Raw genomic sequence first — 15292 nt, 5'->3', positions numbered from 1 at the left:
ATCTTGAGGTTGTAAGTTCGATCCCCATGTCAGGTGTAGAGGTTCCTTAAAAATAAAATCTTTAAGAGGAAAAAACTATTTTAAAAAAACCTACAGAAGTGTATTGTCTCCGAGTAAAGCTCAAAGTCTGAAATCAAAGTGTGGGCAATATGTTCCCTCTGCAGCCTGAAGAGAAGAATCCTCCTGGCCTTTCTAGCCTCTGGCAGTTGGCTGGCAATGCTCGACCTACAGCTGCAACATTTCAGTCTCCGCTTCCATCATCACATGGTAGTTAGTCTCTCAAATCTCTGTCTGGATCTCTTCTCAAGAAGACCAGTCACAATGGATCAGGGCTCACCCCAATGGCCTCATCTTAACCTGACCTCATCTGCAAAAACCCTGTTTCCAAGTAATAGCACATTCACAGGTGCTAGGGGTTAGGACTTCAGCAACTTTTGGGGGGAATCCAAGTCAATCCATAATAGCGTGTAAAGGTGCCTTTGCTGGATCTGTGGAGGTTGATTAGACAGAAACCTTGCCACCTGAGAACTGAGGGCCCATCAATGCCTTTTTCCCATTGTGGAGGACAGAGAATCAGACTAGGTATCAAATTAGGAAACCATGACCTCATTAAGTTAAGCCATTAGTTTTCAAGTGTGATCCTGGACCAGCAGCATAGCATCATCATCACCTCTGAACTTGTTAGAAATGCAAATTCTGAGGCCCCCTCCCAGACCTGCTGAATCAGAAGCTCTGGGGGAGAGGTCCGGGGAATGGTTTTAATAAGCCCTCCAGGGATCCCTGGGTGGCGCAGCGGTTTGGCGCCTGCCTTTGGCCCAGGGCGCGATCCTGGAGACCCGGGATCGAATCCCACATCGGGCTCCCAGTGCATGGAGCCTGCTTCTTCCTCCGCCTGTGTCTCTGCCTCTCTCTCTCTCTCTGTGACTATCATAAATAAATTTTTTAAAAAATTATTTAAAAAAAAATAAGCCCTCCAGGTGATTCTGATGCACACTCAAGTTTAATAACCAGTGACCTTGGGATCCATGGGTGGCTCAGAGGTTTGGCACCTGCCTTCAGCCCAGGGCCCGGTCCTAGAGACCCGGGATTGAGTCCCACATTGGGCTCCCTTCATGGAGCCTGCTTCTCCCTCTGCCTGTGTCTCTGCCTCTCTCTCTCTCTCTCTCTGTGTCTCCTATGAATAAATAAATAAAATCTTTAAAAAATATATAACCACTAACCTAGCCCAACCCCTCACACAAAACAAGTGGGAAAGCAGCCCCATAAGTACAATAGTGCCCCCTTTTACTGAGTGCTTACTATCTTCCAAAAGCAGATCTTTGCCATGCATCATGTCATTTTGTGCTCACTCAATGCATTAATACTCTTGCTCACCCCATTTCATAGACCAGAGAGCAGAGACTTGGTGAGGTGAGTAAAATTTCAAAGCCTCACAGCAACTAAAAAGATGGTACAAGGATTAAGAAACAAACACCCCAAGGGATCTGGCCAGATAGACTCCAGCTCAGATCAATTATTTTACCCACTCAAGTTGGTCTTGGTTGGGGGAGACTGGATCCTTGGGCTCCCAGGCAGTTTGGGGCTACCTCTGCCCTGGAAGAGCTTACAATATGTGGAAACCAGCCAGAAAGAGTGAGTCATGACCCAGTACACCCTCCCTGGCCTCCACCGCTATCTCTCCCTTCCTGCCCTTGCCTATCGTAGCCCTTCTCATGCTGGTGCTCTTTGGCCAATTTCTTGTCTTTCTCCCTTACCACTCCCCTGAGGCAGGTGTGGCTCTATAATGTTTACATGCCTGGCCCAGAATGTAGCATACTAAGTCTTCAATAAATGCGTGTTGAATGAAAGAATAAACTTTGGAAACTACTTCCACTTTACTTTCTCATTTTCAAATGCCTTACTGGCAATATGTATATCTTTGGATTTGGTGATTCCACATTTAGCAACTTGCCCCAAGAAAATCATTAGACATATACACACGCACATACAAAGATGCTTAAGGACGTTCACTGTAGTGCTATTTACAATAGTGAAAACTAGAAACAATCCATACATTACTGTGGAATCATTAAGTGTCAGGCCCTCTGAGGCTGATCAAGCAAAGAAATGCTTACCATAGGGCATTAGGTAAAACAAACAAACAAACCACTGGTCACAAAGCTACACATGTGATTCTGATTGTTTTTTCAGTACTGCTAATACATATCTAAAAAAGTCTGGCAGATGGTCACTGAAATGTTAATACTGTTGATTCTTAGGTAAAAATATGACCAGTAGTTTTAATTTCTTTTCTGTGTTTTTGTGATTCTTCCAAGTTTTCTGCAATGGATAGGTGTCACTATTATAATTGCAAAAGGAATGTTTGGGGTTCTAAATGTGCCCAACAAAGCTAAGGAAAAGGGGAAAGAATAGAGGTTCTAGGATCTGAGGAGTACATCCTTGACACCAGGAGTTTCACAGACGTCATGTTACCTGACCATCCTATTAGCCTTCTAGACTCTCTATTCCCATTTTATAGATGAGAAGACAAGTTCAGAGAGGTAAAGTAATTTGCCCTAAGTCACACAGCTGGGTATGCTGGGAGCCACATCTGGGTTTAGTCCATCCCACTGTATGTACACACATACATGCATACTTGGAGTGGAAATGTTTTTTAAAAAATATAACAAGCTGTAATTTTGAGTTTAGAGTCTCTAGGCTACAGAGCTTCTGGCCTGGCCTGTGGACCCTGTGTATCACATACAGTGACAGAGTCACATCTAGTGCATATAATGCTATTTGTTGGAACAGCATTAGACATCTGTTGTCTCAACCAATAATCACAGGATCTCCATGAGGTGGGCAGGGCAGGGACCATCCCCTCATCACCTTGAAGAGCAAAGACATTGTCCCTGGGAGAGGAAGTGAGATCTGCTCAAGGTCACTTGATGAATGAGATATGGTAAGCTGTTCCTGCCCTCCTCCCCCAGCCCTTCATCATAGCCCTCACTCCCACCTACCCCTCCTGTGGTCCCCCTCCCTTATAAATGGGTGAAATCCAAAAGCCACTAATGCCAGTGAGACCAAAGAGTAAACTTTGGGTCAGTGAAATCAATTCATTTACAGAGACAGCACATAATTGAGACAGGCGGCGCCTGAATTGGGGATATCGGTTTTCCCAAATTGACCCAGATGGGCTGCTGGGGCAATGGGGCTTCCCCTGAAATGGGCAGAACCAGGCAGAGTGCATCAGCTCCTCTCACCTGCCTGAGTGCCCAGCACTCCAGGCCCTGGAGAAAATTGCTGAAGATGGAGTGCAGGAAGGAAAGAATTAGACCAACTTGTATTTGGTTGTTAAAGAGGTAAGAGTTTCTTTCAGAAGGTACAAAAGAGTAAGCAGTAGTGTCTTTCCCACCCTCATTCCCGCATCCTCTCCCACCCTTCCTGTCTCCCAATCTCCTTCCTGGAGGCAAACACTCTCCCAAGCTTCTCTTGTGTCCTTCCAGAGAAAGTCTTGCATATATGCAAATGACAATCAAATTTAAAATCCACTTCCTCCCCCTCTCCATGCTTTGAGACATGTAGAATAAGGGACTCAGCAGCTCTGGATTTTTATCTTTGCTCTGTCACCGTGTTCCCTAACTCAACTTCTTTGAGTCTTCCTTTCCTCATTTGTAAAAAGGGGGCAAAAATCCGCGTAGGGCTGCTGTGCAGATGAAATTGGATGCAAAATGATATGAATAATTCCGACTTTTTGTATTAAATACTATAAATAAATATGGAATAGGCCTGGGCCATTCTGAAGGAGAAGTGGATCGATGAAGTCGATACACTTGGGCCCCCCTCCCAGACCCTGAAATGTTACCACTCCTCCAGGAGAAGGATGGCTGCCTTCTCTAGGACTGAGCAAGCCTTTTTTTTTTTTTTAAAGATTTTATTTATTTATTCATGATAGACATAGAGAGAGAGAGAGAGAGAGAGAGGCAGAGACACAGGCAGAGGGAGAAGCAGGCTCCATGCCAGGAGCCTGACACGGGACTTGATCCCGGGACCCCAGGACAGCGCCCGGGGCCAAAGGTAGGCACCAAACCATTGAGCCACCCAGGGATCCCCAAGCCTTTGTCTTCTAGGTCTTAGGCTGCCAGTTCTGGCTTAGACCTGGAGCCTTGACAAGGTTGCATGCTGATCTTGGGGGCCCCATCCCCTGAATCTCTATCATAAGTCTCTTGCCCCTACCTGACAGTAAGGGCGTCTTCCAGCTTCTGGGTAAGAGAAGGGCATCTAGGCAGAGCTGGGAAGTCACTGACCAATCTTGGCCTAGCCAACCAGTTGTCAATTAATCTCCACAACTCTAACTCGAGGAACTGAGGTTCAGAGCCTAGAAGAGGGGAACTGAGATAATTGCAGAGATGTAGGAGAGTCAGCCAGATAAGATGGCAGATTCCTTTAGAAGATCAGCCAAGAGCAGGTCCTGAAATAGTCTCCTCTGGTCAAGGTCAAATGGCCCTTCACCTCCTGTCGGGTACAGGTCCCTGGGTGGGATCATTTGTTTGTCCTTCCATCCACCCATCTATTTGTCTTCCCCAAACTGCCTGCTGAGGCTTAGACAGAGACAAGCCCTATCCTTGGCACAAGGCCACATCCTAAGATGAATCAGATTGGGCGGTCTGATGCCAGTGGGTAGAAGACAGAGGACGCACCCATTGAGGAGGGCACAGAAAGGACCAAGGCTCGAGGTGGGAAAATGTTGGGCCAAGGCAGTCAGTGAGGTTGAGTAAAGGGTGGAGGGCCTGAGCTCCCAGCAGGTGTGCCGAAGGTCATGGAGAGGCAAGGAGAGGAAGGACAAACCAGCAGGCTGTAGGAGGACAGGCAAGAAGCCCTGGAGAGAAGTAGGAGCCATGGTGAGAAGAAGAGGGTGGGAGTCAGGGTCTCAGATTTGCTTCTGTGAGGCAGTCAGCTCTTGACCATCTATCTTCATGCTCACTGCTACTTCTTCCCCATTCCCCCTTTGGGACCAGGGGTTTGGATGGCCAGTCCTGCCCCCTCTCCTACCCTAGGCTCCTAGACTCCCATAACCACAGGCCTCCTGCCCCCAGCTCCAAAGAGAAGTGGTAAAGAGCACAGTGTCCAGAGTGAGACCAACTGGGCGTTAATCCCTTGCGAGCTGCACAGATTGTTTTACCTCTCTAGGCTTCACTCCTCTCTCTGTGAAAGAGGGCTCTTGGCTGCACCACTCAATGTCCAGGGTAGCTAAGAGAGTTAGATGACAGGAAGGACCCAAAGCTTGGCCCAACACCTGCCACAGTGTGTGGCTCCAGTTCTAAACACTTGAGGGTCAATGCACTTTGCAGTTTAGAGGGGACTCTCCTCCAGTCCCAGAGGACTCGGAACCCAGAGTCCAGATACCGGGTAAGGGGACTTGCGGCTCAGGCACAAGCCCCGGGATGGGATGGGATGGGATGGGAGGGGATGGGATGGGAGGGGATGGGAGGGGATGGGAGGGGATGGGATGTGGAGAAACCAGGGTAGTCCTCTGCACAGTGCAGTTCAGAGCCTGTACACGTGAAAAGGAGGGAGAGTCGTCCAGCCCGGCGGCGAAGGGAGGTGGGGAGTAGGGGAAAGCTTTAGTCCCCTGAGTCCCCATCTGGACACCACTCTGGGGTTCAACTGGCCTGCGGGCGGGCGGGGGCGGGGCACCGCCGGCCTCTTTCGCCCTGCCGGGGGTTGGGGGGCGGGTCCCCCGGGAACTGCTCCTCCCGCGCGCCGCAGCTTTAAGAGGCTGCTCGGCGGCAGCGAGCGGGGCCGGAGCCGCAGCCGGAGCCAGCGGGACTGAGCGGCGCAGGCAGGGGCAGCGCTGCGGGTCCAGGAGCGGCATGACCGGCCACCACGGCTGGGGCTACGGCCAGAACGACGGTAGGCGCAGCCCCGGGCGGCCCGACCCTGGAGCCGGGGGGCTCTCCCGGCCCGCGAGCCCCTCCCCCGGGCCGCCCCAGAAGCCGGGCTGCTGGCCCGGCCCGAGCGCTGGCTGCCCGGCTGCGGGCCCAAAGTCCGCGCTGCGCCTCGGCCCGCGGGCCGCCGGGCAGCCGAGCGCGCGTCCTGCCGCCTCCTCCGCGCAGCCCCCCACGGCCGCGCTCGCCGGCCCCGGGCGCGACGGTCACCGCGGCGGTCACCGCGGCGGGCGCGGGGCGAGGCGGCCCGGGGGGCGAGGCGGCCCGGGGGGCGCGGGGCGCGCGGGGCGGGGCGCTGAGCGCGGGGGCTGGGCGGGGAGCGCGCGCGGCGTGGGGGGACCTCCCGGGAGCCGGGCTCCGCCGGACGAGGGCCGGGGGCCCCGGGAGAGTTTCCCCCCGAAGCGCCGGAGCTCCGGAGTCAGCAGGTACGTGAGGGGAGGAGGGGCTCGGGGGAGCACCGTGTGTCTGGGCGTCTCCATCGAGCCCGGTGTCTGAGCACGTCCTGGGGGGAAGCGTGGGAGCGCGTAGCCCACATCAGCCTCCTGGTCTCACTGGGAAAATAGCTCGCGGATCCTGCCTGGTTCCCTTAGGACGCAGAGGAAGGGCGGAGAGAGCCAGGGGGCTTCAGTGTGGGTCTGGGGCAGGTCAGTTACCTTTTGGGCTTTTTTTTACCAAGCTGGGGTGGGGTGTGCGGTAAGGGCTTCCCGCTTTCCATCAGGTGGACAGTGAGGACCCAAGGTCCCTGCTGCCAGAAGGAAATCCCAGGCAGGGTAGGTGGCCGTGGGGAGAAAGGGCAGTGCTGGGGAGAGGAACAGCGCTCATCTCCCCTTTCCTGGGGAGAGGTAGTCACTCTTTGAGGGCGAGTGGAGCTCCGGCGCTAGTCTGGGGGTTAGGAGGTTGCGGTGGGCCAGAGGGAGCTAGGGAGTTGCTGTGATGTGTCTGGCTGCCTCTGGGACACAGGGACACAGGAGCATATTTTGGAGGGGAGACACCCCCCGCCCCCAGATCTGGGCATGAAAAAGCTGGAGACGTTGAGGAAAAGACAACAGAGATCAGCAGAGTTGGAGAGAGAGGCAGAGAAGGGGCAGATTGACAGAACCCAGAGATCATCTTCCCTCCAGCACCTGCTCTGAGCTAGCTTCTGGGTGCTTCCTCCAGAATCTCGGTCCCCTGACTCTATCCTCTGCTCGTCCTGCCCACCAGCTCTGAGCATACAGTATCCTCTATGGCCGGCTGCCCTCAGGCCACTGCCGCTCACCCAGCCAGCCCCGGGTCATTCATTCTAGGGGCAGTGAGGGAGGGAGGGACAGAGGATAGAGGTGCCGGCATGCGGCATGCTCACAGGACTTCAAAAATAACCCAGTGGGTCTGGGCCACGATTCTGAGTCATCCATTGGGGACACAGCTCTGTCGGCACCTGCTGCTGTTTTCTCAGGAAAACTTAAGAAGCCAAAAACGGGGAGAAGCACCAGCCGGCAATAGCTCTAAAAATAGGTTGTATCTCAGGATGTTCCCCAGGGAGATGCCGAGCCTTTCGGCTGCAGATGGAGCCTCTGGGAGGCAGGTGGTGGGCGCTCGTGGGTGTGCACGCAGGTGTGTGTGTGTATATGTGCTTCACAAGCATGTGTTTTGCTATAGTCTTTCATTGCAGACCTGGGTTTGCAACAGGGAGTGTTTGTGCGTGATGGTGCATGTGTCAGGTGTAGTCGTCAGGATTGTGTGTGTGTGTTTGTACACGTTTTTTACTGGGCCCTGCCACTCTGGGCCTGATGAACTCAGGTCACTGTGCACCTATGTGTGCGCACATGAAATTCTCTATAGATCTGTAGGCATGTGCCTGGGGAGGGCAGTTGTGGCTGCCTATGCACATGCTATATGTTTATACCAGTACCCAAGTTTGTGTGTGTGTATGAGTGCGCGAGTGCGTGTGAGCACATGCATATGCATGAACGGCCCTCAGTTCATCTGTGAAACAGGGATCATGATGGTTTCTGCTTCACAGTGTGATTGTGAGGAGCAAGTGAATGTCACAGAGCCAAAGCTAGGTTGACTTTAGCTTTTGTTATTATTATTATAAATACCAACACCAATGTGCTCAAGATGTGGGAAGAGGCCAGATACCTGGTAGGGCCAGGTGAGGGACTGCAGAGGCCTGGGGCCCTCTGTGAGCTTGTATTGGGAGTTGGGGAGGAGTCACTGCCTAGCACCGCCCCTGGGCTTGAGGCTATACTGTGCTCCATTCCATTAATTAGCTCTCTAGGCCTCCCGTCACCTCTGGGAGGAGAGTTTTAGTGAGGCCATTTTGCAGCTCCACAGCAGGGGCTAACATCTGAAGGGTTACCTCCATCCCTCATGGGCATCCTCTGCCTACAGCACAGAGATCCAAGCTAGCCTGAGCCCTCCCCTCTCCACACCTCTAGGCCCCTCACAGTGGCACAAGCTGTATCCCATTGCCCAAGGAGACCGCCAGTCACCAATCAATATTGTGTCCAGCCAGGCTGTGTACTCACCCAGCCTGAAGCCACTGGAGCTTTCCTATGAGGCCTGTATATCCCTCAGCATCACCAACAATGGCCACTCTGTCCAGGTGGACTTCAATGACAGCGATGACCGAACTGGTAAGTGGTCCTTGCCAGAGGCTGGCTCTCCTCTCACTGGGGTAGGCTCAGGAAGGGCAGCATGCTGTGGTGGGGAAAGAAGGCTCCACCTCTCACCAACTATGAAGCCTTGTGCTGAGCCTCAGTCTCCTTATGCATAAAATGGGAGTGATAAGACCCTCATTTCCTCTCTAGGGTCATAGGAAGGAAAAATGAAAAATGGAAGTGATGTGTGTAGTGCTGGCATACAGCAGATGCTCATGAAATGCAAATTCCCTTCCTTCTCTTTCATTTACTGCTTTAGGTCAGGTTTGTTTTTACTCCAGGCCCTGTCACTGACCTACTGTGTGGTGTGATCTGGCTCAGCCCAGCAGAGAGAAGAGCGCCTAAGTGTTCTGTGTGCGGGGTCCCTTGCTAGGGTCTGGGTAACTCTCTCATCCTCTCAAGAACCCACCTCTAAGATGAGCAAGCAGAGACTCAATGAGCTGGGGAACACCAAAATTGGCCTGGTCGCTCTCCAAAGGTCTTCTCTCCAACACACCCACAACCTCAGGATTCCAACCAGCTTGGGCCACAGAGAGGCCAACAGGAACCTCTATCTGTTTACCCTGCGTTAAGAGTCCAGGTTCTTTCAAAATAAATTCCTAAACAGAAGCCTCAGGAGTGCTCCTTAGTGAAGAGATTTTGTCCTTATGAATAGTCCTATGAGGGGGTAAAGCAGGGCTAGGAGGGAACCTGCTAAAGTTTCTGGTGTAAGGAAGTAACTGGTACTCTGCTCCTCTCTACCTCTCCACACACACACACCGAAAGCACACAAGGGCATTTAAGTTTCAAGTAGAAAATCAAAATGTAGAGAAGCAGAGGGAAGCCAGAGAAAAATGATCTTAGTTGCTTAGCCCTGAGTTCCCTGGTAGGCTAGGAATAAAGGGAAAGAGGATCAGCTATAGTTCTTGTTGCAGAAGGCAAGAAATCCAGCAGAGCCTCAGAAGACAGCCAACATTTTCCCATACTGAATTTTTTTTTAAAGATTTTATTTATTTTTTCATGAGAAACAAAGAGAGAGAGAGGCAGAGACACAGGCAGAGGGAAAAGCAGGCTCCATGCAAGGAGCTCAATGTGGGACTCGATCCCGGGTCTCCAGGATCAGGCCCTGGGCTGAAGGCAGCGCTAAACCTCTGAGCCACCTGGGCTGCCCCCCATACTGAATTTTTATTTTTTATTTTTTTAAAGATCTATTTATTTATTTATTCATGATAGACACACACACACACACACACACACACACACAGAGAGAGGGAGAGAGAGAGAGAGAGAGAGAGGCAGAGACACAGGCAGAGGGAGAAGCAGGCTCCATGTCGGGAGCCCGACGTGGGACTCGATCCCAGGACTCCAGGATCGCACCCCGGGCCAAAGGCAGGCACCAAACCACTGAGCTACCTATACTGAATTTTTAATAAAAATTCTCACCCAGAGCTTTTTTTAGGGGGGAGGGACATGGAGCTTTTAAGGACCCTAAATGACTGTCTATAAAGGAGCAATTTTCATATGACTACCTTTTAATAGCCTTCAAAGGGCACTGAGGGTTCAATTCAGTAGCTTAGTGAAGGCCATTGTTGGGAAGTGGGGAGGCAGCCCAAAGGGGCATGCCTCGGGATCACCGATCCAGTGGTTTACTTTGAGGTCTGGCTCCCTCTCCTACCAGAATACCCAGGTTTGAGGAGTCAGCAAGTCAGCAAAAAGAGAGTAGGCTTGGGAGTGAGACAGTTGGGGCTCTGCTGCTCACCAGCCTGGGACTTGGGACAGGACACCTGCTTTTCTGAGCTTCAGCCATACATCTGTCCAATGGTTCTACTCAAGGCCACATTGGGGGTTGATGCTAGCAGAGTGCTGAATGTCATGTGGAGTGCACAGCGAATGGTAGTATATTCTGTGGTCAGGACAGAGGGAGAGGGCTACAGAAGCCAAGCTCAAGGGGTTAGGTGGGAGTTTACTCCCTGAGAGACCACACTGCAGCATCCCAGGGGCAGCATGCTTAGAGGGGTGGGCCCTCACAGATCATATCAGGGAGCTCAGCCTGCCTCTCCAGGATGGCACAGCCTGATTGGGCCCCTGCCCTGGTCACCCTTCCAGACTCCCTTTGTCAACCCTCCAACAATGCAGTGGACAGACCCTGCTTCTCAGTTAAGGCCAGGTAGCAAGGAAGGGCCTTTGGACTGTTCGGTTATCCTCTTCCTCATGGGATGCACAAGGGGCAAGACCCTGCCCAGGTCACCCATCCTGGAAGGGCCTAATGGAACTCTGAGCCTAGGGCCGTCACCTGATCCAGGGGCTCACATTCAGGTCTCACTGGGGCTCCCTCCATTGCCATATCCCTTTCAGCTAGAAATTCAATCAGTCCCAGGAGGCCTTGGGCATGGCCCCAGCTCAGTGGGTGTCAGGGTGACAAAGTCACAAAACTAGCACAAGGAGAGATCTCCAAAGAGGCCATGGGAGATGGTCACATCTCAGGTGTGGGCCCTTAGGAGCTGTTCCCTGGACAACACCAGGTCCGGAGAAGGCTCAAGGTTCTAGGAAGACAGTGTGGCCTGGTGAGTAGGGGCTTGGGTTCTAGACTTAGGAAGGAGATACAGGCTTATATCCTAGTTCAGTGTCTTGCTGTGTGACCTTGGCCAAATGCCTTGCCCTCTCTGTGCCTCATTTTCCTCCATTGTAAGATAGAGATAACAGTAGATCCTGTCCCTTATGACTTCTATAAGGCTTCTAGAAGGACTAAACAAAAGAATCCTTCCAGTTTAGCCCTGGGCCAGGGAACCAGACAGGAGAGGCTTCTTGTTAGTGGTAATGGGGGCCTGGGAGACAAGTTCCCAGCTTCCATGCAAAAGTGGGGAGGGTGGCCAACCCTGTCACTACCTGTGCCACCTGCAGGCTGCCAGGATTCCTGCCTTGGCCCTGCTAAGGGCCCAGGGGACTGAGTGAGAACTGACCCAAGCCCAGTTAACCCAATGAACTTTCCAAATGAAAACTTTATCCCCCTCCTGAACACTTGCTTGGTCCTGGCACACCCACCTGCTGGGCCATGTGGGATCTCTCGCATCAAATACTCCATACCCGCCTTCTCCCCGCAGCGGTAACTGGGGGGCCCTTGGATGGGCCATACCGGCTCAAGCAGCTCCATTTCCACTGGGGCAAGAAGCACAGTGTGGGCTCAGAGCACACAGTAGATGGCAAGTCGTTCCCCAGTGAGGTAAGGGCCCTCTACCTGAATCGCTTTACTATTTGGGGAAGGACAGGGATGTGATGGGTACCTGGTGTGGGGCTCTGGAAAGGGTAAGGAGGAGCATCCAGGGGGTTTGGGAGAAACACACCTCCTACCACCACCATCCAACAACCCCCTTCCCCCGCCCCAGCAGCACAAGATCTTCCACCGGAATTCTGCCCACTGTTATCTGGGTCTCTGTGTCCAGAAGGAGTTTTCGGAAGGATAAGCCCAGTCCCACCACATGCTGGCTAACAACCCTTTAAGGACTGAGCCTGGCATTCAAGGCCCTGCATGAAGCATGAAGTGGCTTTGCCTGGCCTCCTCTTTTCTTGACCTCTCCCCATATTGACCAGCATGATGGATCTCCTGTCCACACTTAGCTCTTTTAAACCTCCAAGCTTTTGCCTGTGCCATTTTGTCTGCCTGGGGTGCTTTTCCCAAGGGTTCCACCCGATAACCACCTGATTCATTCTCCGGACTCAGCTGCAGGCACCACCTCCTCCAAGGTGGGTCACACAAAGGGAGGGCTGTTATCTATTTCATAGTTCACTGAGGGCTGAGCCTGAGCCAGATTGCTCTTTGGGTCACCTGGGGCGCAGGGCAGGGTTGAGCCCAGAGTGGTGTGGATGCTATGTGTGGCCACTGGGGGCTCCACTGGAGACTCCTCTGAGCCCCCCCAGAGGCCTGGGAGGTTTAACAGCCTTACCCCTCTTGCAGAGGGGCCAGGAGTCTAGTGGGAGTGAGGGAAGCCTGGCTCTGAGCTCTCATGGCTCCTTAGAGGCGCTAAGCACTGGCCTTGCCCCTGTAGCTACACCTTGTTCATTGGAACGCCAAGAAATACAGCACCTTTGGGGAGGCAGCCTCAGCACCGGATGGCCTGGCTGTGGTCGGCATCTTCTTGGAGGTAAGGGGTGGTAACTGGGGCCAAGAGGGCAGGAAGCCTGGCACCGCCCCTACTTCCAAACATGGTGGGTGCTGGGCTCACACTACCCTTTCCCTGACAGACAGGGGACGAGCACCCCAGCATGAACCGTCTGACAGATGCGCTCTACATGGTTCGGTTTAAGGTGAGATCAGGGGTCTGTGCCCCAGACCCAGAGCAGCCTGGTGGGAGGGAGGAAGAGACTGGAGCGTGGAGTGGGTCCATCCACTGCTCCAGTTTGACAGCAAACCCTCACTGAGCTGAAGGGCACAGGTTAGCAGCTGCAGTGCCCTGCAAATGACGACTTTATCAGAGTCAGTGGCCTCACGGAGTGCCTGGCACACAACCCAGTTGTATATAGGATTGATAAGATGTTTCCTGTGTCAATGGCCACCCTACAGGCAGCTAAGGTCAGTTGAACGAAATGGCAGAGACAGAACACGGACACCAAAGAGCTCTAGGAGCCATGGTTTTACATACTGGCAAACAGGTAGACAGGACCCAGTTTGAGCTGAGAGATGGCATCTGGTATCACAGACCTATGCCCACAATTTGCATTCATGGGCCAAGGAGAAGCCTAAATCCTGCTGACAGGAAAGAGTGGGGAGGATGCTGGTCTGGTCTTAGTGGCAGGTCTGTGCTGATTCCTGGCTTTGCCTGCCCTGCCCTAGGGAACCAAGGCCCAGTTCAGCTGTTTCAACCCCAAGTGCCTCCTGCCTGCCAGCCGGCACTACTGGACCTACCCCGGCTCCCTGACCACGCCTCCCCTGAGTGAAAGCGTCACGTGGATCGTGCTCCGGGAACCTATCAGCATCTCTGAGAGGCAGGTGAGTCCTCCCAGAACACCACATGGGATGGGAGGTTATGGCACTTAGGGCCCATCCCAGGAGTGTGATTCTCCCAACCAGCAAGCTACAGCTTATGGTCCTCCCATCAAGACTCCCATCTTTTGCTGATAAACAGTTAGATTCCTTTTTTTCAAAAAGTAGGCTCCATGCCCAATGTGGGGCTTGAATTCCTGACCCTGAGATCAAGAGTTGGATGCTCTACTGACTGAGCCAGCCAGGTGCCTCCTCCTCCTCCTTTTTTTTTAACATTAGATTCTTAGTTGGGAGTTCTCTTGATTGTTAGTCATTAGGATCTAACCACAGGCTGAGAGGGGAGATCCCTGGAGCCTGGGACCATGCCTACTGTGTTAGAATCTGAATCCTGCATTTGTTGAAAAGTCTTAGCTAGATGGAATTGGAACTGCAACTGGTGGAGCAGGGACCAGCTTCAGAGGCCCTTTAGTGGGCCTGTAGCTGGGGTCAGAGAACGAGTCGGGGGAGGAGTGGGAAAGGACCTAGGAGCAAGAGGAGGAAGAGGTAGAGCTGTTGGCAAGAGAGGCCAGAGGGTGTGTCTGACAGCAGAGAGGACCCCAGCACCTGCGTTCTGCCCTGAGTATCTCCTCTGCCCTCTCAAGATGGAGAAGTTCCGGAGTCTGCTTTTCACCTCAGAGGAGGATGAGAGGATCCACATGGTGAACAACTTCCGGCCGCCGCAGCCACTGAAAGGCCGTGTGGTCAAGGCCTCTTTCCGGGCCTGAGCTGCCTGTCTGCCCAGCCGGCCACTAGAGCACCATTTTCCCAAGGGCTTCCACGTCAGCAGACACCAAACCATCCAAGGCTCCCTGCCTGGGGGGGGTTCTGTGGACCCCCCCTCAGCTGGCTTGCTCCTTGGCCACCCTGGAGGATTCTTGATGGGACCCTCAAGTCGGGGGATACCCGTCAGCTGGGGACAGGAAGGACAGGAGCTGAGCATGGTCTAAGCCTGAGGTTACCTCTGCCCTCCAAGACCCAAAGGCCCCTGGGAACCTCCTCCCATCTTCCCCACTGGCAGTGGCAGCAGCCCCACCCCGAGCTCACACTGTGATGGACGAGACCGAGCTCTCTGGGGCAGGCGGCTGGCGTTGCCAGAAAGACTCAAGCAATAATTAGAGGTGGGCAGAGCTGCCCTCTCGGTGTTACCTCTTCTGCGGGCCTCCGCCATGCACGCACCTCACTGCCGGGCCATTAAAATCAGCACCCAGTCTGCTGGAGATGACATGGCCTTTTCCCTCCAGCCATCTGCTGCCATGAGCAGACACTGGCTACAGCTTATGTAGTATCTTCCCTCATCCCCACCCAGCCACCAAAGCCACCACATGACAATCCATCCATGCAATGATTAATAAACTCATCTATTCATGCAACAAATACCCACTGAGTGCCTGTGCTACGTCATGGACTGTTCTAGGCATTGGGGGAATGGACGGAGGTAAGTCAAGCAGAGTATGTGGGGAGGGACATGGGTACTGAGCAGATGAGGCTTATCTAGAGGGCCAGGCCATGGGAGCAGCGAAAAGGGAGGGAGCTACCTTGTCTGGCGAATTAAAGTAAATCCCAGCCAGCATTCCAAGGCAGAGATAAGGGACCAGCAAGTTTGAAGCCAAGGGGAGGGAAGGTGTGCAAGCCTAAAGCCCAGAGAGTGGAGCTGAAAAGGACCAGGGGGGTACCAGCCATGAGGTAGAGGCTGGGACCCTCCCAAGGTGAACGGGAATCCTACAGAA

At 53.2% G+C, this 15292-nt stretch overlaps 1 protein-coding gene across 1 annotated transcript; it reads left to right on the top strand.

Moving 5' to 3' along the window:
• Nucleotides 1-5579: 5579 nt before the first annotated feature.
• CA7 (carbonic anhydrase 7) lies at nt 5580-14939 on the top strand. The gene is made up of 7 exons (XM_041769840.1): nt 5580-5892; nt 8348-8545; nt 11650-11768; nt 12592-12687; nt 12788-12850; nt 13377-13532; nt 14168-14939. The coding sequence occupies exons 1-7, from the start codon at nt 5853-5855 to the stop codon at nt 14288-14290; spliced, it is 795 nt and encodes a 264-aa protein (XP_041625774.1). The 5' UTR covers nt 5580-5852; the 3' UTR covers nt 14291-14939.
• Nucleotides 14940-15292: the final 353 nt, after the last annotated feature.

The sequence above is a fragment of the Vulpes lagopus genome, chromosome 10 (assembly GCF_018345385.1).
Source record: "Vulpes lagopus strain Blue_001 chromosome 10, ASM1834538v1, whole genome shotgun sequence".
Classification (NCBI taxonomy): domain Eukaryota; kingdom Metazoa; phylum Chordata; class Mammalia; order Carnivora; family Canidae; genus Vulpes; species Vulpes lagopus.
Note: the sequence above shows the minus strand (reverse complement) of the source record. Positions and strands in the feature narration are given on the sequence as shown.

What these genes read in the sequence shown, in the direction of transcription:
- CA7 (XM_041769840.1), top strand. Translation starts at nt 5,853, where the DNA reads ATGACCGGCCACCACGGCTGGGGCTACGGCCAGAACGACG. An exon ending in GCAAGTCGTTCCCCAGTGAG is followed by an intron (nt 11,769 to 12,591) that starts GTAAGGGCCCTC and finishes TTGCCCCTGTAG; the next exon opens with CTACACCTTGTTCATTGGAA. An exon ending in TCAGCATCTCTGAGAGGCAG is followed by an intron (nt 13,533 to 14,167) that starts GTGAGTCCTCCC and finishes TGCCCTCTCAAG; the next exon opens with ATGGAGAAGTTCCGGAGTCT.